Source organism: Castor canadensis, chromosome 6 (genome assembly GCF_047511655.1).
Source record: "Castor canadensis chromosome 6, mCasCan1.hap1v2, whole genome shotgun sequence".
Lineage (NCBI taxonomy): Eukaryota > Metazoa > Chordata > Mammalia > Rodentia > Castoridae > Castor > Castor canadensis.
The window spans coordinates 16,140,738-16,166,200 of record NC_133391.1 but is presented as its reverse complement, the minus strand read 5'-3'; the positions used below and the strand labels follow the sequence as shown (position 1 = coordinate 16,166,200).

Here is a 25,463-nt window from a genome sequence, read left to right as displayed (position 1 = left end):
AGGACTTCACCATGACAGAAAAGGCCTTTCTTGACAGAACCTCACCTATAGTTCTCACCTGGTTCCCTGCCACCTCTTCCTGACTATGCCTAGCTCTCAGAAGACAACATTTTGTCCTTGTGTTAGTCAGCTTTCTGAGACTGTAACCAAATGCCCAAGGGAATCAGCTTACAAAGAGAGAAGGTTGATTTTGGCTCACAATCTTGGAGGATGCATTTCTAAGGTTGGTTGGCCCCATTGCTTTCAGGTGTCTGGTGGGGAGGGATCAACCCACAGAGTGCTCACCTCATGGGGGTGGGGCATGGAGAGAGGAAGGAAGAGACCAGGGTCAACCACACCGTTCAAGGGCATGTCCACAATGACCCACTAGGCCTCACTTCTTAAATGTCCTACCTCCTCCCACTAGCACTAAGATGGCAACCAACTCTTTAACACAGGGGCCACGCCAGGCCTTTGCACCTTTGGTACGGCCTTGGTATGGCTGTTTCCCCAGCTTACCTACACTTTTCCTCTTCCTGCTCCTCATCCTACTTCTGTTCCACCCCAACTCAGCTGGGAAGCTCAGCTTCTCTTTCTTAGGCCATTAACTCCATGTGTGGTCATCAGGACCACCTCTATGACCATTCCCTGTTTCCCTGGTGTTAGCAAATACTCCTCCACGTCTCTTACCAACACAGGAACCACAACGAATTAAAGGTGGTCATAGCTTGTCTTTTGGGAGTAGGGCCTATGGCTTCCTCACTTTATACCTACATTGCAGTGTCACCCTCAATAGCTATTTGTTGCATTTGAGTATAAATCATTTTGCTCTAAAGGATAGCTTCATTTAGCCGGGTGCTGGTGGCTCATGCCTGTAATTCTAGCTACTTGGGAGGCGAGATCAGGCTAGGCAAATAGTTCTCAAGACCCCATCTCCAAAATAACCAGAGCAAAATGGACTGGAGGTGTGGCTCAAGCAGTAGAGCACCTGCTTTGTGAGTAGAAAGCCATGAGTTCAAATCCAGTTCAAATCCCAGTCCCACCACTAAATTTTATGACTGTAAGAATGAGAGAGAAATACTTTCCTCAGTCTTTAATTTGTTACTTACGGTCTTTGACAAATCTTGTACAAACTAAGGTTACAGAAAACAGATTGTCGTTATACAGTGTGATTAATAAAGAAAAATGCATTTGTATAAATTGACCTTCCAGAGATTCCACTGTGATATAAAATCTCTGAGGTTTCTAAAAATAGCAGTTATATGATCTAGAAACACACAAAAAATTCAAACTAGAAAAGAGTTTTCTACACAAAATTATAGGAAATGGGGTATAATAAATGTTGGAAGAAATTTAAGATTGTGGCTAAACTGTGTGGAATTGCAAGCTAACAGCAATAATGAAAAGTCATGTCTGGTTTTCTACAAAAGAACAAAATTCCAACATGGATTTGGGAGATGTAAAGCTGAGTGGATCCATCGCCGAGAGACAAACAGTTGCTGTATGTGTCTGTGTTGTGGTGATTTCTTTCAAACGTTTAAGACAAAGGTATTCTGACAATATAGAAGACACGTTCGACCAGTTTTGTTTAGATGTCAGGATCCTGTGTTAGTCAGGCTGTCGTCCCTTGCTGTCACAAATATCTGAGAGAAATAATTTAAAAAGAGGAAGATTCATTTTGGCTCCAGGCTCCATGGCAGGCCAGCTCCATTGCTTCTGAACTGAAACATCATGGCGGACCAATATGACTGGTCACCTCAAGGCAGTAGGGGAGCAGAGAAAGAGAGAGGAAGGGTCCGTGGACAATTATATGCTTCGAAGTCACCTTCCCAGTGACCCACTTTCTCCCATGAGGCCCCTCCTCCTAATGACCCACCTATTCACCTATTCAGCAATGAAGTCATCAATGGATCGACCCATTGATGACCTCAATGGTGTCCTGATCCAGTCATCTCTCCGTAGTGCCACCTGCTGGGTGGCCAAGCCTTCAACCCCTGGGCCTCTGGGAACATTTTACATCTAAATCATAACATGTGCTAATAGGACAACATGGCAGACATCGTCAAAACTAGAGATTTGTAGAATCTTCATCTTTCCTTCCCTCCTCACTGTCCCTGGCCCATCTGTCTAATTCCTGATTTACAGCAAACTCTCAAACTGGTGTTTTTCCCAGCACTCCAGTCCTTAGATGGATCTTCCAGAAAATGGTTATTCATTTTTTTTCAAAATCTCTTTGAGCTCAATACTGTTCATCTCTGCTCCTGGCGGGGAAGTCCCCATCTTCTTACCTGTGATTTGCGGTTCCATGCACTCAGGCTGAGGTCACCATCCCCACATAGGCATCATGAAGAGCGATTCTCCCTGAGAAGGCACCACAATTCACTGAACTGTGATGCAGAACACAGGTCCACAGGATGTCACTCCTGTCCCTTTGCTCTTGCTACATCAACAGCTCTGAACTTGAGTCATTCAGATTTTCCAGCAACTTCAGTAACCTACTGTAGTTTCTTAGAACAAAGTAAGAGTTGCTTTATAAAGGAAGCAAGGAAAGAAGAAGTCTAGAAATTTCTTTCATCATGTACAAACTAATCATAAAACATTGATTTCTGTGTCCACTCTTGAAACGCCAAGGTCTTCTGAGTAACAAGGGTTTATTTCTCACTCAACTCTCATGCCTTCCATGAGTTGGGTGAGGGTTTACTCGTGTTGTAGTCACTCCAAGGCTAGGAGTGCAGGAACAGCCCTTATTTGATGTATTTTGTCAAAAAAGAAAACTGATTTGACAGAATATGCAATGGCTTTGAAGGGTCTCCTTGGACTTTTATGACCTTCATATATTAACTTACATTTAACTAGCCAAAGCCTCCCACAGGGAAAGGAAGGAAATAATACAACCTGTGACAGTCAGCATTCTTGCTGATAAATATTAATTTTCCACTGTATTAGTCCATTGTCTGCGGCTATAACAAAAGACTTGAAACTGATGCTTATCTCGTCCAGTTTTGAAGGATGAAAGTCCAAAATCAGGCAGCCTCATCTGCTCAGCCTCTGGTGATGGTCTCCTTGCCCCAGCCACCACAAGACAGAAACAGAAAGAGAGCTGGCTGGATTGTTCTTTTTCTCAGCTTGCAAACCAACTGTCAGATGCTCTAAGATATACCTAGCTATCCAAAACCTCCATGGCAAATAACACCAAATGGTTCTTCTTTCCTCCCTCCCTCCCTCCCTTCCTTGCAGGTAGTATTGGAGTTTGAACTCAGGACTTCACTCTTACTAGACAGCACTCAACCACTTGAGGCATTCCTCCAGCCCCTTTTGCTTTGGTTATTTTTCACAGAGGGTCTCACCTTTTGCCCAGATCAACCTGGACCACAATCCTCCTATTTTTGGTTCCTGAAGTCCCTGGGATGACAGGACCACCACACCCACTATTTTACACGGAGATGATAAGGTTTCGTGAACTTTTTAGACCGGACTGAGATGGAACCATGGATCCTCCCTATCTCAGCCTCCTGTGTAGCTGGGGTGACAGGTGTGGGCCACCACCCAGCTATAAAGGGCATTCCTAATACACACTGCTTGTCCTTCATGAGATGGCTTCAGGGCTTCTACACTTTGTCCCCATCTGGAATGAGCAGCCCCTCTGTGGAGGGAAAAGAACAAACAATAGAATCACACAGTGGCTCTTACAGCTTGTAACTGGATACAGGCCTACTACTCACACTTCATTGACTGAAAAAATAGCATTTCCAAACCTGACATAAGTGGAGAGAGACAGGACATTACAGGGAGCCCCACACCTCCCCTCCAGCCGTCCTTTATAACTGTGGCCGTGAACTTGCATTTTATCTGATAAGGGCATTGGAACAAGATGCATCCTTTGATACTGCATTAGTCCATTTGCCATTGCTGTAACAAAATGCCCAAGACTGGGAAACTTGTAAAGAAAAAGGGTTTCTTTAGCTCACAGTTTTGGAGATGCAAGGGTGTGGTGCTGGTTTCTACTCAGCTCTGATGAAAGCCTCATGGTGGAGGTGGTGACAATGTCAACAACACATGAATAAGTGATCACACGGTGAGACAAGAGACCAGAAAGTGATTTAGGGTCAGAGACCAGAAAGTGATTTAGGGTCAGATTTGCACTTGTGAGAACTAACTGGGTTCCAAAAGAACTACCTGAATCCCTTCCAAGGGCAGCACCCCAATGACCTAACCACTTTCCACTGGGCCCCGTCTCTTAAAGGTGTCCCCCATCTCAACACTACCATATTGAGGACCACCATAACAGATTCGTACTTAAGCGGCTGTTCACAGCAAGATGGGAATGGCTGGTTTCTTGGAAAACAATAACATTTTTAGAAACACACACACTATCTGAGGTGTGACCCAACTCTGAAGGACAGGAGAGGGGGAGGGTTGAGAGCAGATGGCTACGTGACTAGGAAATCAAACTAGCAGGTGGCATTTTTTTTTTCTCCAAGAGCCTAAATGGAGGGGAGAGATGTTCCCAGAAAGTCCCTTCAAGTTCACAAAGATGCCTGGAGCTGAACAGATGGAAACTGAGAGCGCAGACAGGGTTCCCAAGAAGACGTGGTCATGGTGGAACTGTGACCTTTGTGTCCACAGACTGCATCTCACTGTCCCTTTCTCTCCAGTTTGACATGCAGAGGATAACGCTGGAGGAGTTGAAACACATCCTCTATCACGCCTTCCGGGATCACTTAACGATGAAGGACATCGAGAACATCATTGTCAACGAGGAGGAAAGCCTCAACGAGACCTCGGGGAGCTGCCAGACAGAGTTTGAAGGAGGTAGGGACCCCGACTCTGCCTTCTTCCTGGGCTGGGCTGGGCCAGGGCCCCGCGCACTCCATGTGAAAACTGCTTGCAATTTTCCGGGGTGCTAACACCAAAACCTCAGGACCTGCTCAAAAGGTCTGTTCTCCCAAGATACGCTGGATTTCTCTTTTTTTTCATTAATTTTTTTATCAGGATATATTCATTATACAGGGGGGATTCATTGTGACAATTCCAGATAGGCTTAGATTGTACAGTGGTTAAGTCACCCCCATCATCTCTCCCCTTTGACCCCCTCCCCGCTGCTCTTACAGCAATTGCGAGAGGTGTCTTTCTTCTGTTTCATAGAAGTATATGAAGTCCATCCACCACATTCCCTCACCTTCACCTCCTTCATTGACCCTCCCCTCCCAAAAGTTCCCTCCACTGTACCTATGTCACAGCCCTGACAGATCCAAAGATATACACACACAAAACCAAGCACGGTCACACACAAACTCAGGTGTAGACATGCGTGTAACAGTGGCTCTGCTCCATGGAACTCGGGGAGGAGGGGAAGGGAAGAGAACGACAGAGCATCAGTGATGTCATAAAACGTCACATCTGTGAAGGTGGAGGACGTAAGGATGTGCACTGAAAGCTGGTGAAATGGGGGGTGGGAGGTGAAGGGGTGAGGGAGAGCAATGGGAGGGGCTGAATGGACCAAAGTAAAGTAGACTCACAGCGGGGTCACATCGAGACACCCCTTTGAATATCAACTTAAATATTAATAATGAAAAACGGGACTGAATTTCTTTTATTCTGTTTATTTCCTCCCCTCAAACTTTGACTTTTTAATCCTCTGATGACCTCTGAGTCAGAGGCGGGCTGTGGTGTGGCTTTGTGGCATTTGCCTTCAATTGGGGGAGCCTGGATGCTTGGCGGGGAGGGTAAAAGATCCAATTTAAGCTGTCAACAAATGTGGCTCAAGTCCATGGGCTAACCGTGTGACCTTGGCCAAGGGGCATACCTGCTCTGTGCGCCCTCATCTGTAAATGTCAGGGTCATCCCGCTTCCTCTGCAGACTCCTTGGGCACAGTAATCTCTGTGTTCTCCAAATGCACTGACCCAAAAGAACCCAGGGATGGAGTCCTTTCATGAACTTCACCAAGCAGTTACAGAATAAGACTCTGCTGAGCTCAAAAGAGAGACCTGTGAAAAGGCATTGTTTTCTTGGTCTTGTGAAAAGAAATTTAAGGTAAAAAACTGCCTACTTTATCTCCTACTCAGTTAACAGATCCTGGTAAGCTAAAGAATTCAATTTCTCTTACCAACTTTGAAAAATAGGGCCCCTTTAACAGCTCTGATGAACAGGAAAAGAATTTATAATTACATGAAAACACCATTAGCAGACTATCAGCAATTTTTAACTTGTTCAATGGTAAGAATTTTTTTAAGAGTATGTAGCCCAGGCTGGCCTGGAGTTCACAACCCTCCTGTCTCAGCTTCCCAAGTACTGGGATTACAGGTGTGCACCACCATGCCCCGCCAATGCTGAGACTTCTCTTCCTCCTGACTAGCTAGGATTACAGGCATGAGCCACCAGCATCCAGCAAGACTTCTTAAGGAAATGAAACTATCTTTTTCTTTTCTTCTTTCCTGAATATACACAGCTTGTAAACCGTCACATAGATACCACAGTGATGCTTGGTTACCTGGTTTCAGAGCTGCTGTGCTAAGATAGTCAAGCACCAAGGGAGGAAGGCAGCTCAGTGCCGAGCTGTTCTCAGGAGTCACTGGCTGTGCATGCAGATCTGAGCTCCCATCGCCTGTCTGGGCTGGGTTGCTCCATCAGTGCCATGATGAGAGAAAGCAAACGATGGCTTACACACCTAGGTTGAAAACTCAACTAACTCAAGTCAGAGTAATAGGGAATGGTGGGGAGTGGGGCAAAGTAGACAGCAATGCCTCTTGTAAAGACGTTCGAGTTGAAACTCTTCACAAACGCTGTGTCAATCAAGCAGCTGCCAACTGTGATCCATAAGCTTCTGCGGTGGTGTCCCTGTCCATGGTGGGAGGCTGAGCTGTAGCATCAATGACTGTATTTAGAGCTGGAGCCATACATATCCTACCAGGGCAGAATGGGACTGTCACAGACAACCCCACTTCCACAGGACGTACAAAGGTGTTATGGTTTGAATGCAAAGTGTCCCTCACCGGCTCATGTGCTGAAACCTGTGTCCCCACTGATGGCACTATTTGGGGAGGTGGTACAAATTTTAGAAGATGGGGCCTAGCAGGAGGAAGTGAGTCACTGGGGTGTGCCCTGCTGAGATATACCTTGTCCCTTGTCCCTTCCTGTCATTTTCTCTTCTTCCTGTCCACCATGCTTTTACCACCGTGAAAATCTGTCTTGTCTCAGGCCCAAAGCAATGGAGCCAGCAGGCCATGGACTGCAACCGTGAGCCAAAAAAGAAAATCCGTCCTTCCTTGGGTTTTACTTGGGTATTTGTCACAGTGATGGAAAAAATCTAGCACAGGAGATTTTTGGAGGGCCGAGGGAGGCAGGAGTTAGGCTAAAACTTGGGGGAACAGTAGACCCCGATGTCTGCAAACAGCCTTGGGATGGGTGGGAAAGAGGTTTCTGGCATCCACAGAGGCTTTGTGAACCAGTGTTTTCTTCAGAAAATGTCACCAGTCTTAGCAATTTCAGAAAGGGCAAGCCTGCCACAGTAAAGTCATCTCAGTTCTAAGCAGCACCTTTTATGTTAATAAAAGCTTAAATATGTAATAAAATAGATGCACGACAAAGGGACTTCAAACAGAGGTCGTGCCGGTCTGCTTTCACGGCTGGTACAGGCAGCAGTGGCAAAGGCTGCCATTGGGAGCCAATAAATCAATGCCAGGCCCCCACCCAGCCGTGGGTAAAGAACACTGGTGTGTAATTAGCATGTCATTTTCTTGTATGGCTTGTGACCAATTTTACATATTTGTCTGTCAGAGATATTTTTTTAAGGTATTAAGTAGGTGCTACTGGACCCCAAACACAGACTCATTGGTGTGCGTGTAGGTTTAAGACTTGTCGGGTCTTGAAGCAGGCAAGGTGGTGCACCGCTTATAATCCCAGCACTCGAGACATTGAGGCAAGAGGATTGTGAGTTCAAGGCCAGCCTGGGCTGCGTAGAGAGGCCCTGTCTCAAAAACAGCAAAAGAAAGGAAAGAAAGATGGAGGGAGGGAGGGAGGAAGGAAGGAATGGGGTCGGGGGAAGGAAGGATTGATTAAGTGAAGTCCTAGCCGCATTGCTTGGTGTGTTACTCAGCAAAAGACTTTCCCGTGGTGTTCCGGACAGAGATTTTTGACTGGGACGTGAACTTCATCTCTCAGTGTTGGCTTTGGTTTGATTTTGTCATCTTTGTTTGAATTTTTAGGTCAACACATACACAGAGCCCTTCACGCATTCCTGTCTGCCCTCCCCTTGTGGTAGATAGGGCTGTGCAGTCAGTGGGTTCAGCAATTTCTCCACTGCCTCCCAAGGAAAGGACAAGAGGAACCGGGGTGGACGTCCAAGCTCAGAGGGAAGGTGGCGTCCCACCCTGTTAAGGGAGCCCTGAGTGGGGACCGCTCCATGTGGTGACGTCCTTCAAGAGGCCCACGTGGAGGCAGGAAGAGACCAGAATAAACTAATCAGGGCTCTGCAGTGGCTCACCTTTGCTCCCTCCTGGTTTCTGTGTAGAGAATCCTCCAGACTAAGCCATGTGCTGGCCCCGGGTCACCCACTGTGCTGGGAGCTTCGTGCATGGGAAGTCGTTTCACCCCACTGAATCTGAGGGGCTCTCTGGCATTGCCCTCTCATCAGACACCTCCGGTTAAAAGTGTAACTTCCAGGCTCTCCCCACCCCAGGTCTTTCAGAATTCCCTCATTCAGATAAATTGTGCCCAGTGGACTTCAGTCTTCATTGTCCAGCTTTGTGTTCTAATTATTTGGAAAAATAAACAGGTCAGCATCGGCTGACTACTCTTAAAAGAATTTTAAGCTGTTTTACTTCCACTTGGCTACTTTTAATCACCAAAGATTGGGTGTTTTCTTTTTTTGTTAGTTTTATAGCCCAGGTTGGTGTAGAACTCAAGATCCTCCTGCCTCACCCTCTTGAGTGCTGGGATTATAGAAGTGCACCACCATACCCGCCTTATTTTTTGAGAACAGAAACTCTGTGACACTGGAAGGCTAATTTGTGTCACATTACATTGGGTCTTATTATATGGTGTATGTGGAATCTGGCGGTCCCGTGGCTGACTCATCTGTCCGTCTGTCACGGAATCCTTAGGAACTGTTCTTATGACAGCTTGACACTGTACATTAAGTCTGGGAGTGCTCACCTCAAAAAAATTTACTGCCTATATTGACAGTCCAGGAGGAAAGGGTGGGAGAAAATGGCCCAGTGTGTCTACGAAGTGCTGGTCACTTGCTAGCAGGTTCACCTGACCTTCACAGCCCTGAGGAGTAAGCTCTGTTGCCTCTCTGGTTACAGATGAGGAAATTGAATTGAGCAAGGAGAAGTCCTTTGTCCAAGGTCAAACTGGTTAGGGATTTGAACTCCACTCATCAAGCACTACCATGGCTTCTTCACGTGTCACTGGGGGTCACTTGCATGGACTGAGCCACCCCTAAGTCTCCCTAGGAAATGGCATTTCACCTTCTCCCTCATGCTCCATGTCACTGCCGATGAAATTGTATTACATTTGAAAGTGCAGCGAGACTGTGGGTGAACCCTCTGGAGACACAGCCCCTAGTGTGGTCCCCAAATGGAGTCCCAGCTGTCAGATTTTTCTCGACATTCTGACAACATACGCAGGAGAGGGAAATAAAGAAAAAAAACCGATCAGCCAGGGAATAAATAGATTCTGTGAAAGACACAGCCAAGTGTCTCTGTGTCACTCAGCACTGCTTTATGGTGGACAAGAGGAATAAATGTTGAGGAAGGAGCACACAGGCCAGGTAACTCCCAAAAGACTTCCAGCGCAGGTGTGTGAGCTCTGTTCCCAGCTCTGTTTCACCTTGACTGTGTGACCCTGGGATTGTGATTCAACCTCTCTGAGCCTTATTCTGCTCATCTACTCAACGCAAAGATTGGACAATGGTAGTTACATCTGAATAGAAAAAATTTCTGGGCTCAGTAGACAGAAAGAATTTTGAGGCAAAGTCCAAGGTCCCCAGCTGAACTTCCTGTTGGCTTATAAAATGCACACCTGGGTAGCAAGAGCCGTGGGTCACCTGCCCATGCCCAATGGGTGTCTCGTGTCCATCCAAATGAAAAGGGCACAATATGTCACCGTGCCATCTGCTCCCAGCTCGTCTGTGCTGTGATTTTCCTGAAATAAAACCTGTCTCCTTGGGTAGACACGGCCTCCCGTGTGGAACTGAGGCTGGTAGTGGCCAGTGGTGACACAGGGGTCAGTTTTCAAAGAGATTTAGGACTTTAGACAAAAAAGATTTTTTTTTCTGTTCGGAGACTCTGTAGAGAAGTGATCTAAGGAGTGATGGGACTTTAAGACATGCCAGGTAGAGACCTGGGGGCCTGTGTTTGATAAAGATGCAAAAACAGAGCTGGGTAAGGGCTCCGACTCTGCCCTGGCTTAAAAACCCACCTCCCTCTCTTCCTTCAGGTTTTACCTGGATGGCTGAGCATTTGTGATATCATTGAGGTATAAAAAATTCCCTTTCCATCATGGCTTTCTTTTAAAGTGCTAGTATGGGGGTACATTTTAATGGGTTTCACTGTGACATTTTCATACATACACATAATGTGCGTTGATCATCTTCACCCTCCATTACTCTCTAGTCTCCCCCACTTCCCCACCCACTGGTCCCCTTCCTTTGCCAAATAGTCTGCCTTTTATTTCCAGTGTCTCTTAATTAGCTCCATTTTAGGCTGTGTAAATAGGCAATTTTATAGACTCATAAAATGTAGAAGCTGGAAGACTCAGAGAGCATTAATAGTTCTCAAACCTGGTAGCTTGCTCTTATTTTGAGACCCACCTGAGCTAGGGTTGGTGCTGCCGTTTTTTTTTTTTTTTTTTAACACTCCTGAGTCTCAGAATCCCAGCCAGAGCCATCCCTCTGGTAGACCAGCCATGGAATAAGAAATCAGAGCTGTTAAGAGTCTGGCTTCTTCATTTGAGAGTCAGAAAGACATGCAACCCAGTTTCCAGACACCAAGATTGAAGGCAGGGGCATTGCAAGCCCATCACATCCAGGGCCACCCAGATGGTCAGTGGTAAGTTCTGTGCAAACGACTGTCTCCAAGAGAAAATGCAAGTGGCACTGTCTGTCGTGTGCTGAGGGAAGCAGAGTGAATCACTTAAAATAGGAAGACAGTCTGTCACTAACGCTTGCAAACTCAGGTCTGGCCAAGACAGGAGCCTGTCAGGACACGGGGCTTGCTAAAAAGCTTTCAGGGCTTTTAGGAAGATAGAGGGCACTGACCCTGTCCTCTTTCTTTGCTTCCTGGCCGCCATGAGGTGAGCGCTTCCTACTCCACACATTCTTGCCACCATGATGCCCTGGTCAAGCACAGCCGCAGGCTGAACCTCTGAAGCCAACCCCAAATAAACCCTTCCTCCTCTTACGTTGTTCCTCTCAGGTATTTTGTCACAGTAATGAGAAAAGCAGCTAATACACCCCCAAAGAAGAGAGGTCAGAGGGCACCACTGGCAGGAGAACACTGCCTGCAGGGTCAGGTGTAGACAGCAGGGGAGACAGATCACCACGCCATGTGCGGTGAGGAAATCGGGAATTAGATTTTCCATTCTCACGGCTCTGCACAACCCACACGGTGGCTGCTGTAAAGCGCTGTGGGACCCGAAAGCTTCTCCCTCCTACTGGTCGCCAGAGGCATGAGACCCTGTCTGAAAAACAAGCTGAAAGCAAGGCCTGGTGACGTGGCTTAGGTGATAGAGCACTTGCTTAGCAGGCATGGGGCCCTGAGTTCAAACCCCAGTACCACCAAAAAGGAAGGAAGGAAGGTGGGGGGGGAAGGGGAGGGAGGAAGCAAAGAAGGAGGGAGGGAGGGATGGAAAGAAGTGAGGGAGGGAGGAGGAAAGGAAGGAAGGAGTGAGGGACGGAAGGAGGAAGGGAAGGAGAGAGGAAAGGAAGAGAGGGAGGGAAAGAGGAAGGGAGAAAGGGAGGGAGGGAGGGAGGGAGGAAAGAAGGACAAGCTGCAGAGTCGGGTGTAGACAGCAGGGGGTGCACAGTGGTGGCCAGGGGAGGGGAGCAGGCCATGGGAGGGAAGGGGCCCGTCAGGAGTGATTCCTGTGCTGTGGCCTGGACCAGGAGGGCGAGGGCGAGGGGGAGGCACACAAAGCTCTGAGAAGGCGAGGCCAGCTGCAGTTTGGTCTGAATTAATAATGAGAGAAAGAAGGTGGGCAGAGGTGTGGGGGCTTCTGAGGCCCGCTCAGCCCTGTGCTGGAGGCTGCAGGGAACAGAAGGGAAGAAAAGCAGTCCTCTCTTCCCTCTCCCAGGGAATGGAAGCTGACTTCCCCAGCAGCCCTCAGTTCGAGTACCTCACTGATCTTTGAAATAATGACTAGAGCAGATATCATTAGCTCCTTTGACAGAGAGGGAAACTGAGGCTCGGAGAAATTGCTCAGTCACTTGCCCAAAGCCTCTAAGTGGCAGTTCAGTGAAGAAGTCAGATCTGGAACTTCCACCCCAGACTGACCTAGAATCTTCGTAGGGAGATAAACAACAGACACTGAGGAGAAATAAAGATGCAAAAATAGCATGCAATGCAAGTGCTTAGTGGTGAATGCTGGGCCGTAAATGACTATCCAGAAGCAGATGGGAGTTGTGCAGGGTGGCTCACACCTGTAATCCCAGCTACTGGGGAGGCTGAGATCAGGAGGATCATGGTTCGAGGTCAGCCTGGGCAAAAAGTTAATGAGATGCTATCTCAACAAGTATGCCAGGCATGGTGGAGTGTGCCGTGACCCAAGATAAGTGGGAGGTGTATATAGGAGGACCATGGTCCAGGGCCAGCCTTGAGGGAAAATTAAGACTGTATGCAAAAAACAACTAAAGCAAAAAGGGATGGAGGGGTGGCTCAGGTGGTAGAGCACCTGCCTAGCAATCTCAAGACCCTGAGAAAAACCCCAGTGTCACAGAAGGAGGAGGACGAGGAGGAAGAGGAAGAGGCCAGGTACAGTGGCTCATGTCTATAATCCAGTTACCCAGGAGGCAGAGATTGGGAGAGCAGCCCAGGCAAAAAGTTAGTGAGACCCTATCTCACTACAAAGCTAGGTGTGGTGGTGTTACTGGTGACATCTGCAGCTCCAGATCCCCAGGCCTTGGCTCAAGAGGGAATTTAGACTCTAGCAAGGGGGAGGGGAGATTTGGTCGGTGCTTAGGAGTGGCTTTTGGTGACTGACAGATTGAGTGACAGGGGTACTGCACGTGCGAATTCACTGTTAAAATTGTATGCAGAGATGCCATCCATGTTCATTAGGGTATAATTAGGGGATCCAGGACAATGGGTTCCTTTGAGACAAGATCTTTCCTTTCTGTATTTAGGTAAGTCAATTACAGTTCATCGTCCTGCTTACTCGGCAGCTGTGGTTAGCTGTTTCTGTAGCTTTTGCCACAAAAGGGACGTTTTGGGGCGGTTCTGGGTGCAGCTAGAACACCTGCTCTTCTCACCATGATCTACAAGGAGGCCACCTGTTCCTTATGACCCGGCTTGGATATTTTCCCTGAATTTCCTGCCTCAGTTGCACATTCTTATAATCCCAGCTATGAGGGAGGCACAGGTAGGATTGCAACCTGAGGCCACCTCAGCAAAAAAGTGCAAGCCCTCACCTGAAAAATAACCTAAAGCAGAAAGACCGGGAGCCTGGCTCAGGTGGTAGAGCACCTGCCTAGCAAGCACACGGCCCTGAGTTCAAACCCCAGTGCCACTACTTCTCCCCTGACATACTTCTGCCAACTACAGCAAGTGTCTGACATTCTTTCCATTGTTAAGCAGAAGATTAAGAGTTTATGCAGACGTTTTGAGTATCGATCAAAGGAAAGCAATGCACCCGCACCGCACCCACCTTACGTGAGATCTGCCTTACGTCATTGTGCACACAAAACAAACCAGAAGAACACGTAGAACCCAGCCTTTCAAAAAGTCCTGCCTGCAATTCTGGCTACCCAGGAGGCAAAGATCAGGAGGATCGCTGTTGGAGGCCATCTGGGGCAAATAGTTCATGAGACCCTATCTTGAAAAACACCCATTACAAAAAAGGGAGAGGCTCAAGGTGTAGGACCTGAGTTCAAACCCCAGTACCACAAAAAAAGAAAAAGTCCTGTTTCCCTTTTTAGAACTGGATGCGGTGTTAAGGGCTTTCTCTATCAGGTCTGGCATCCGTTGGGTGCAAACAATATCCCAGCACCTTTCTCTGCCCTAATCCTCACAAGGTAGATCTTATTCCCCCTTCCCACGTCCCCATCCTATAGATGAAATTGAGGGGCAGGGGACATTAGTTTTCTTGGGGTCACACGATTGCAAAGGGGAGCATCAGGAGAACAGATTTTGTTCTAGTTCCCTCTTGGAATTTTTGCTCTGCCCCACAAAATTTATGGGGATGCCAACATTCGGGGGCCCAACAATTGTCATTAAGGCACAGATTGTGAATTTCAAGCTTGAGTTAGGAGCTGTGTCAGAGCTCCTGGGGCCAAGGAGTGAGCTAGACGTCCCCTGTGCTCATAGGACATTGTCTTCTTTCTCTCTGCCCTGAAGGGTTTCGAGATCAAAGGTGTAGTCAACTACTCCAAGGAACAATCCTTGTTTCCCGATTGTCCTTCACAAAGCAGGGCTTCTGCAGAAGGCTTGTCCCTCAGCCCAGCCTCGCCCTTTTCTCTCCCTGACACCCTCAGGGTGGAAGGAGAAGTGACTGCTTCAGAAGTGTTCATGTGCAGAATACCTTAGCCAGCCTCAGAAAGTGTTGTGACACGCCACATCCATGCCTCCATCTCATTTTCTGCTCCATCTTCTTCTTCAGTGCTGCCTTCTTTTTCCTTCCTAAGGCTCAGCATCTTTTTTACGTTTGCCCACTCCTGAGGGAAACGCATCTTGGCGCCGAGGAAATTTTCTTCCTCTGGCTAAGAACTTAAGACCCAGACCTAATCAGCAAGAGGAGAGTTGATCCACAGAGTACTTTTAAGTCACCTAAGGGAGGCACAAGCTCAGTGGGTCCGGGAGGATTAAAGATGACAAGGAGACCTAAGACAGGACAGTGGAAATGATCCAGGAGTGCTGGGGAGGGCTGCTGGGGGCTCTCTGCAAAGTGCAGGGTGCCGGAGAGGCTTCCTGTTTGATGTAATTTGTAGACGTCCCCTTGTCTCAGGGACCGCTCTGGTTTTTTTGGCGGCTTCCTGCTGCTTCCTGAAATCTCAGTAACCACTGCATGCCAAAGAAAAGATTGAACTTGAACTTCAGATTGACATCTTGTATGCTCTTGAAAGACCTGTGGACCAACCTTGACCATTTCTATGGCTAATTTTTTTTTGGTGCTAGGAATCTAACCGAGGGCTTTGCACATGCTAGACAAATATCTTTTGCAGATTTTCTTTTGGTGTTTGTTTGGGTTTTGCTGGTGTTTGGGGGGGTCTAGTTTTTTTATATTTTGGGATGGGTTATTGCTGTGTAGCCCTGGCTGGCTTTGAACTTTCAATCCTCCTGCCTCAGTCTCCCATGTGCTCAGATTCCAGGCATCAGTCACCACACACACACCCCTGGCTTTGCTGATCTTTATTATTGTCTATTTGTTTTATTCTAGTTTTTATTTCCTGTGATTTGAAATGAATATTTTTATTTTTTTGGCAGCACTGAGGTTTGAACTCAGCGCCTCACACTTGCTGAGGCACTCATACTGCTTCAGCCACTCTGTCAGCGCCAACCTTTAATGGCTAAATTTAAAGAGCCATCTTTAAACAACCCCAACAACCCGGACACACACACACACACACGCACGCACGCACGCACACACTCACATGGCTCCTCTCTTGCCCCCAGCAACTCAGAAACTCCACCACAGTCTACTGAATCACAACTCTGGAAATTGCCTAGCCCCCTGGAGAACTTAAAATACACATCGCCAGGCTCTACCCAGTAGTGGTGCAGTGAGGTAGAGAGCCCCACTTGTATCAGTGTCCAGTACTGGGGTTTGGCTCTAAAATGTTCCCAAAGGGGGCTCCTGTGTGGCCCCAGCCAGTGGACCCAATCCCTGGAAGGTGATTGGATCAATGCATTAACCAGTGGGTGAGCTCATAGCTTAATGGGCCTTTGGGAGGTGGGCTGTGGTTGGAGGAAGTGAGTCTCAGGGGTCCTTAAAGGGCATGCCTCCTCCCCGAGCCTTCTGGTTCTCTCTCTCTCTCTCTCCCCTGCCCCTTTCTGGACACCATGAAGTAAGCATCTTTGCTCCACTCCCCCCTCCTGACATAATATTGTTCTGCTTACCACAGTCCATAACAGTAGACCCAGAGGATAATGGATTAAATTTCTCCTTTTATAAGTTGTTTGCCTCAGGTATTCTGTCATAGCCTCAAAACACTGACCCATACATCCCAGGTTGCTGGTTTGGTCAAGTGAGTTCTGGTATAGATGCTTCCTCCTGGGCACAAATATGAAAACTATGTGGTAAACCATGTGCAAAGGTAGAGATGGGATAGGGAGGGAGAGGGGTAGAGGTGGACAGGAAAGGACATGGGGAGGGAAGAGACTCTGGCTGTAGGGGAGAACTTCAGAAAAGCAATGCCTGGCAAAGCAACCGTCTCCTTAGTACATGTCACCACTGCTTTTGTTTCTTGCTTTTTTTACATTTCTCTGATTGTAACTCGTGTTAGTAACCCAGTAATTAATGCTGTTTTGAGACCCATGAATGACTTCTTGTGAACCTTTAAAACTGATGGCACTAGCTTGGGTGTGGTGGATCACATGTGTAATCTCAGCTGGTAAGGAGGTAGAGATTGGGAGGATCTTGATTCTGGGGAAAAGGTTATCATGACCCCATCCCCATCTCAGCCAATAAAAGCTGGGCACAATGGTGCACCCCTGCCACTCCAGCTACATGGGAATCAAAAATAGGAGGTCTGGGTCCAGGCCAGCCCTGGGCATAAACTCAAGACCCTATTTGAAAAATAACAAAAGCAAAAAGGGCTGGGGGTGTGGCTCAGGTGGTAGAGCCCCTGCCTAGCAAGTGCAAGGTCCTGAGTTCAAACCCCAGTGCCACCAAAACAAAAAAAAGCCACTTAGAATCCATTTGACCAGCAGCTGCCCCAAACCAATGCCATGATAGGTAAGTTGCTCCCAGGTCTGCACAAAAGCATAAGAATAGCAACCAAACTTCACTCCAAATATATCGCTGCAAATTGGGAGCCAGCCGTGGCTGGATGGTGTCTTGTATGAAACACACAGACAGGACACTCGGCTGTATTGTATCTGGGAGCTTCTGCCAGCTCTGCATGTTGTATCCATGGTGGATTCTGTTACTGGTGTTTTACCACTGATGTCTGAGGCCCCTAAGTTCTTGTCCACTTGGTTCAACCAGCATTTGTCCTATCGGATGCTTGTTGAAGACAAGCCATGTGTCTCACTTTGTCATTTTTCTTTTCTCTCTCTTCCCAACCCTCCTTCCTCTCTCTCTCTCTCTCTCTCTCTCTGCCCTCTGCTCACTCCAGTGCATTCCCAGAAACAGAACCGCCAGACCTGCGTCCGCAAAAGCCTCATTTGCGCCTTTGCCATGGCCTTCATCATAAGTGTCATGCTGATTGCTGCCAACCAGATCCTGCGGAGTGGCATGGAGTAGCTGCGGCCTCCTGGCTGTGTCGCCCTCACCACGCATGTGCACGGCCGCGGGCGCTGACCTCATACAGCACACCTGGACCTATGGACGGATGCAGACGATGGTACAAGCTCAGAACCCAAGTCCTGCTCTTGGGGTTGCCAATCCATTTCCTCTCCTTGACAGGGACACCAAAGGGCTGACTTCAATGCTTTAATGGTTTGGTTTCCTAATGCAATAATTATCCAGGAGTTCTGAATTCTTGCTTCAACCGCCAGTCAGTCATCACTCTGAAGACACACTTCATTTTCATCTTGGAACTCCGGTGGCCATCCAAGTGGGTAATGGTGGCACCAGGGAGTGAGAAGCAGAGAGAAAGAGAGAGAGGGGAGTGAACAGCGGTTACCTCCACCCACCCACCCCCAATTCTTCTCACTCACGGGTCCACAGAGACTACACTGAGGTTGACTTCTGAGTTGCTTCAGAAGTGGAGAGCTTTCATCTTGCCCTGGCGTCCTTCTTCCACCCAGAGGAGATCCCCCCACCCAAGGCATGAGGGGAAAGCCATTAAGTGGGGTGCAGCCCCTGGCAGTCTGCATCTGCACCCCCATCGCTTCCGTTCTTACTGCCTTCTCTTGATAAGCAGAGTTGGGGCGCTCCTAGTTGGTTTTCTTGGCACCTGGCTTTCTGTTCCTCAAACCCATCCTGCACCAGCATTTCAGAATCTGCAGAGAGCTCTCATCCCAGCTTTCCTGCCTGTGCTGCTATTAGAGGAACAACAACAACAAAACCCATAATCCTGAGTATCTCTGTAACACAGACATGTAGACAGACTACAATATAGACTTGTCTTCTCATGTGTGGCACCATTCTTCCCCAATTGCTTACTCTGGATGTGAGCTTGACTTCCCTCTGATGCTCATCCCTGCTTCTTAGGGGCAGGAGCTGAAGAAGATTGAGGGGGTGGAGGTGGGACCCAGCCTGGTGGCGAGGAGGCGTTGGCAGCCCACACCCCAGGCATCCAGAGTTAACACCACCCTTCAGGGTGTCCATGCTAGATGACCTCTGTAAGTTAGGACTCATGCACATGGTTCCCTGTCCTCGTCTTTTTGCTTTGCCAGCCTTCCCCAGCTTAAGAGAGAATATACTCCAAAACAGAGTGATGGAAAGCTCAAACTACTGTATGTTACGTCTTCTGGCACTGAAATTCTGCAAGGGACTCATTTTGTTCTTTAAAGGTGTTCACGAGCTTCGCTGAGGTGACAGGTCATGGACTCCTACACCTGCAGAACGCTTCTGTTTGGAAAGGGAACTGATGGCAGTGGTCCATCTTCAGAACCACGACAGGTCTCTCATATCGTGACATTTCCCAGATACGATACCAGCCTCTTCTATTAATTGAGCTTGCACAGCCAGATTAGCCAGTCCCCTCTGGATGACCTACTTCCCTTTGTACTTTTCCGAACTCAGGTCTTTATCTCTGTGATGGAATTGCATACGTGGCACCCTAAAGCCACGTGCGTCTCCCACCTCCCTTCCCCCTTTTCTTGTCGTATTGAGGCACCGTTATCTTTGCTCTACCCCCCACCCCACAACTGGTAGCTTTTTTTGGTGCACGTGTGTGTTCCTGAATCCCTCTCCAAGTCCCTCTGTCTCTGTCTCTCTTTCTCTCTCCCCTTCTGTTTCTCTCTCCCTCCTTCCTTTCTTCCCTCCCTCTCTCTCTCTTCTTCCCTCCCGCCTTCGTCTGTCTCTGTCTCTCTCTCTTCCTCTCTCTCCCTTCCTCTCTTTCTATATATATATAGCTGTCTCTCTCTGTCTCCCTCTTTTTCTCTCCCCCTCTGTCTCTCCCTCCTGCCTTCTTAGACTTGGAGTGCCCAAGGTCTCCTCATAGGGTCTTCCTTCAGTTCACATCTGCAAACTGTCCCCTGCAGGAGGACAGGATCAGCTGCAGAGACTTTCCCACTGTGGAGAGTAATGTCAATATTCATGAAGAGCACATGTCAAACTAGGGTTTGAGCCATAGCACGGAAGGGGAGCAGGTGGCTCTCCCCAGAGCCCAAAAGATGGAGAGTCACACTCTCATAGAACCATGAAATCACCTGGAGTCTGGATTACCCAGGTCAGCCAAGGAAGGCACTGGCCAGCCTTTCCCCCCTACCTGCCTTGCCCTGTCACCTGCCCCACTGCACGCCTGCCCTTTCTGTCTGTCCCCTTGGCTGAGTCACCACCCCTCTTAGGATTGGAACCCCAAACTAAAATAGGTCCAAGAGCTGAACGCTGATACATCTGACAACTTCCCCTTCAATTTCTCCCCAGGGATGTCTGTCCTCTCCCTGCTGGGTGAGTGGGGAAGGCACAGCGCATCCCATGGGCGCATGTTTCCCTAACCCTAAACCACATCCCTGTGGGAGCAGAAGTACGGGACGCTAAATAGTCTGCACAGAAACCTAGGGGTGACTCTTAAAGGACCCCTGTCCCATGAGAGGGACGTGCAAAGCCATAGCAGATCGTAGTTATCAGGGCAGGCAATAAGGATGTCTTTAATGGCTTCCTTCTAGGAGGTTCTTTTGCCTCCCACTGGAGAAGACTGACCCCAAAGGGTGAGATTTCTACAGCAGCAAGAGAAGCCATTGTGCAGGATTGGGGTTAAAGCTTGATCCCTACAAGGACATAGCACCCCTTCTTTTAAAAGGACCACTCTACTCTCTCTCCCATTGATCTGGAATGAAGTCATGAAAATCCTGATGGGGTGTTTTTAGGGAGAGAGAGGGAGAAGGATGCCATAATTCTCTTTGGTGGCCCACAGGTTAACTTCCCACCACAGTCACCTCACAAGAGCGCCCAGTGTCTGGCGCAGTGTGTGATTCTGTAGACTTTGGAGGTCAGAGTCTGGAGCTGTGACTTGGACCCTTGTTTCTTTGCTTGTGTGGCTGGTCTTAGATGTACCTAGGATGCTAGGTTTCTCAGGAAGCCCCTCCCTAGCCCCCCTCAAACAAACCCTATGTCAGGACTCCCCACTGGTCAGCAGTGGCTTTGAGGCAAGGTTCCAAACAATCCTGGTCCCCACACCCAAGGAGGTCCATGTCACCACAGATCTAAAAGGGGAGGGCAAAGCTGTCCTGTTAGACACAAGGACTAGAAGTCTGACAGGGGCTGCCAGCCAGGGGGTGGCTTCTGTCACCCCCAACTTGACTCCTTCTTACAAGAATAGGTACCCCGTCCCCATGCCCAAGACCACATTAGTTGTCAGTCTTGGAAGAGAAGGAGAAAAAAGTCTCTGGTCCCCAAAGAAGCTTTCTCCCACCATTTCCGACTGAGCCCCAAACAGTACTCAACGCTGGAAATATGGCAGTGGCTTCCAGAACGTGTGTGAGTCCCATGTACCCATCCGTAAGAAAGAAATTAAAAAAAAAATGTTACCATGGCAACCCTTGCATTCTCCCCTGAGTTTGCCAAGGCACACAAAAATAGGGAACATTTCCTTAAAGAACATTCGAGTTCTGCCTGATTTGCAACCTGACTCCCGGGATGCATGTACTGTGGGGAGAATCTAGATAGCTTCTCTGCTTTTTCCTCTTGTGTTTGAACTTGATCTTCTGTTTCCTCAGGAGAAAAAGAGCTCCCTGGAAGTCCTGTGGTGAAGGCTCCTCCATCCCTAGCCTATATCCCACTTCCCTGAGTAAGAATTCCTAAATCCAGACAAAAAAAAAATTATCATCTGGGAGCAAAAACATATTTTAAGTTCAGCTTTGAAAAGCATCTGTTTGCTCTCCTGCAAGCCAGAAATGTGAACTTGAGTGAACTGTGATTTACCCGCGGCCTTAGCCAAGCCCGGTATTTGCAGAAGTTTCTGGGTGTTTTATTTGCAGAGACAAAGGTGTGTGTTAGCCATCGTCTTTCTCCCCACCTGCCCCTGTCTCCAGTTTCACATGACAAATGGACCACTGTCTGGTGGTCCTCCAAAAAGAACCGAATGGAAGACAGGTGTTTTATTTGGACAAATAAGCTGCTACCAGCATCCTACTCCCTGGATCATAAAAAGACATGTCTAAGAACCAGGAGGCAGAAAGTTATCTTTTATTCCAAATGTCTCCTGCCAGGCTCAAGGCCAGACTCAGGGCATAAATCAAAGAAGTTTGCACTTTGCTGGAAACCCGAAGCTAGCGGGCTCCCTGGGCACAGCCAGACTAAGAAGGTGACCAAGGAAGGCACTGGCTGGACAGGAGCCATTCCTCCTATCCTCACAGAAGCTCCTAGGCTCCCAGTTGGAGACCTCAAACCACATTGGGTCATTTTACTGCACTATTTCTTCCAAGGCACATCAAAATTTGTATTTAACCCATCCCACTAAGATGCAGAAAGGACCTTCTAGTTAGAGTGGCCATTAATTTTATGCAATGCCTTCATGATACAGGTGAATTGAGACTAAGTTTCTAGTCTATTACCAGAAGGATGGCACAGGTGCATTCTGCAGAGAGCATCTGTCTCCAGACGACCCTGGACCAGAATTCTTGTCACTGGCCTCCTCAGTGAAGGGTTAAGTGTCCATCCTCTGTCACCTTGGTTATTCAGCTCCCCAACGGGTAGGAAAAACCTATCAGAAATAAAAGCATTATTCAGCAGTGAGGGTTTTCAATCTGAATTATTTATGGTGGTGACAAAATAGAGGAGGGTGTGTGCAGCCTCTTAACAGCCTTGGTCTCTGTGATAATGTAAGTGTCAGAAATGTTTGGCCATTTCTACTTTGACTAAGTATCCCTGGGGACTGTCCTCAGTTAGGTGGCCTTGCCATACTCAGTGCATTGGAAGAGGGAGGTCAAGTATAACAACAGCCAAACCTTTCTCTTAGTGTATACTAAGTTTGTTGCTGATTCTTCATGGTCATTTTAACGGCCGTGGTTCCTACTTAAAATTGGTTTGGGACCCTCTTAATGTAGTCTCAAGGGACATGAAACTGGCATTCAAAAAGTCTCTGAGGCAAAATTAAGGTGATTCAGTTGGCTTGAAATATACCACAAAGAGCCAGGCCCCATTGACTCTCGCACCTGTTACCCTAGCTGCTTGGGAGGCTGAGATTGGGAGGATTGTGATTGGAGGCCAACCTGGATGAAAAAGTTCTCCAGACCCCCAACTCCATGGAAAAAAGCTGGACATGGTGGTGTGTACCTGTCATCCCAGCGACAAGGAAGCTTAAAATAGGAGGACCGAGGTCCAGGCCAGTCTGGGCAAAAAGCAAAACCCTATCTCAAAGAAAACTAAAGCAAAACAAGCTGGAGGTGTGGTTCAAGTGGTAGAGCACCCACTCCCCAGTACTGCAAAAAAAAAAAAAGTTTTTCAGGTCACAAGAAGACAGTCCTCTCTATATAGCTGGACATAACTTCCCTAATTCCCATCCTCTACCCCACCTGGGGTATTTTATGAGCTGAGCACACCCCAGCAAGCTGGATACATCCCATCCACCTCTTTTCCCCAGGCTTGATGGGCTGTCAGAAGTTCTCGTCTGCTGGGCATGGTGGTACAGACTGTAATCCCAGCACTTGGTGGTGGGAGGCTGTGAGGCAGGAGAATTTTGAGTTCAAGGCCAGCCTAGGCTGCAAAATAAGACCCTGTCTCAAAAACCCGAAACAAACAAAAAGAAGTTATTTGTCCAAGTGAAAAGGAGGCAGCGGCTGGAATATTGCAATAGGACAGAAAAGCAGGCTGATCAGCACAGAATAATCAAGAGAACGCAGGATTTGTCTGTGCTGGTCCCTCCTGGGCCTGAGGGATAAAAAAAAGACTTTAAGAGGTGGTAGGTGCTACTCTTGGAATATTTTCCCATATAGCTGGCCTACTCTGTGAGCATACAGGGGACTGAGTGCCATGGGGCTGTCCCCAGCCTGACCCAAATGACATCTTTGTGAGCCTCCAGGTAGAAGCTGGGAGGAGGCAGACGTCTGTCGAGCCCAGGCTCTGAGATCTGTCCAGCGGTTCTGCCAGGAAAGCAGAGCAAAGAACCCGAAGTGTACCTGAGACAGGACCTGTCACCCACTAGCAGGTGTTTTGAGGTGGCTTCCCTCCCTGACCAGAGGGAAGGTGAGCCAGGTGACAGTCTGCTTGTGCAAAAGTCAGAGTGGGGACCCACTGCTGAGAGGGTCTTGGTGGTCCCCATCAACTGCATTCAGGGCTGGTGACTTCTTTCCTGACCCAAGTCCCAAGAGGCAGCTTTGATGAAACCTCCCTTTGATGTCTGTCGTCGGGAAATGAATGCCACCAACTGGTGTGTGTCAAAGGTGTGGCACCACGCAGGCAAGAGGTTCTGTTTATCCTCCCAGGTCTTGCTGGGTCAAAAGAGCACCAATGACAGGCCAGTGTGAAAACTCAAGGAGCTCAGTCACCTCGTCACAAGTCACGTGAATAGAATTCCAAGATGCGACTTTATTTCTGCATTTAAGGAAAAGCACAATTTCTAGTCATTTCTTTTGCTTTTTTTTTTTTTAGTCCCCCTGTCCACTTGGATAGCAGTTCCAGTGTACGTGATCATGTGATCATGGTTTGAAATTATTCCTAACACTGCAGAAGGAAGAAAGTCAAAATCTCTGGTGATTGTCAAGGATTAGATCAGCAGTGGCATTGGGGACAGTCACCTACCATGGTCCTTTAAAGGTTTAAAGAGTGGTGTTGAAAGCAGACACCTGCTGTCACCGACCAGCCAAGGGACAGAGGGCAGAAAGGGAACAGCAGCAAGACCCACTGGTCTCTAGTCCCATGCCAACGAACCCTAAATTTTTGTCCCCTCTTCCCGCCTACTGAAGTAGGCTGAGGTTCCTGTCATCGATTTTGTGGCCACCTCTGTTCTCCCAACTTGGCCAAGAAAGGACACAAGCCAGTGTCTCTCAGCTTTCTCCAAGGAAAATCAAGGAATGATGTTCTCATATGATTTGAGGGGGGGAGGGGGGTCCTTGAGTGGCTTTTTAAGCCGATTTGACTTCTTTCTCCCAGTTCTGAATTCAAGGTGAAGCTATTCCTCCAGGGACTAAGCAAAGACAGGTCTCTCAGAAAAGTCTGGAAGGGAAACGGCAAGGTGTCCTCTGTTGGGTGGTGATGGAGGGTCCCTGTGGTCCCAGAGGACATCACATTTGAGATGTCAGCTGTAAGTGGCTGGAATCCAGGCCCCATGATGGGTGTAAATAAAAGCACAGATTTAACCGTTAGGACCGGGTGACTGGAACTCGACTGCTCTTATCCAGAATGGGGACTCGATTGCCATCACGGTTCTAATCTCCACTGAACTCATTCCTGTTCCTTTTATTATTATTATTTCTCACGCAGTGTTAGTTGGTGATTTCTGCTATTAAGTGGTGAGAGTCTGCAGATTATTCAAAAGGAAATATTTATATAAAATGTAAATATTCATATAAATTATCCTGGCATGCCACTTCCCAAATGCAGTATATATTATGTTACCTTAGTGTATAAAGAACTGACTGCCACATTTATCAGATGTTTTCTCTAATCGAACTTGTCTGTAAATATATAATCTGTATAAAAAAGAATAATTTACCATTATTTATGCAATAGAACAAAAATAAAAGTTCTTTTTTTTTTCTTTTGATGAGAGACGCAGTTCACTCTCTTCGACTTGATTTACAAAACGGGTCTTGAGATGGTTCCTGTGGCTGGATGGGTCCCATAGTGTCGTCGAGAGGCAGCAGGTGGGGATGAGGTCACGGAAGCCTGTCGTGTGCAGGGACCTTGAAGACGAATGACTGGTGTGGGAGAAATAAGCTAGTTCTTGAGCATATGGCGAAAAATTTGAATTGTCTTCTGACTGGAGAGCAGTCATGATAATTAGGAAAACTTTGCAGACACCCAAGCTAATTTGGTCACCCCTTCGGAATTCTGGTTA

The 25,463-nt window shown here is 47.8% G+C and overlaps 1 protein-coding gene across 1 annotated transcript in view; it reads left to right on the top strand.

Annotated features, from left to right (window-relative positions):
- The window catches only part of Caln1 (calneuron 1), a 306,904-nt gene extending 283,974 nt beyond the window's left edge, over nucleotides 1-22,930 (top strand). Inside the window, exons 5-6 of the mRNA XM_074075771.1 lie at nucleotides 4,635-4,791; nucleotides 17,472-22,930. Of these exons, the coding sequence (XP_073931872.1) occupies nucleotides 4,635-4,791; nucleotides 17,472-17,599 (285 nt within the window). The 3' untranslated portion in view covers nucleotides 17,600-22,930. The remainder of the gene's footprint in view (nucleotides 1-4,634; nucleotides 4,792-17,471) is intronic.
- Nucleotides 22,931-25,463: the final 2,533 nt, after the last annotated feature.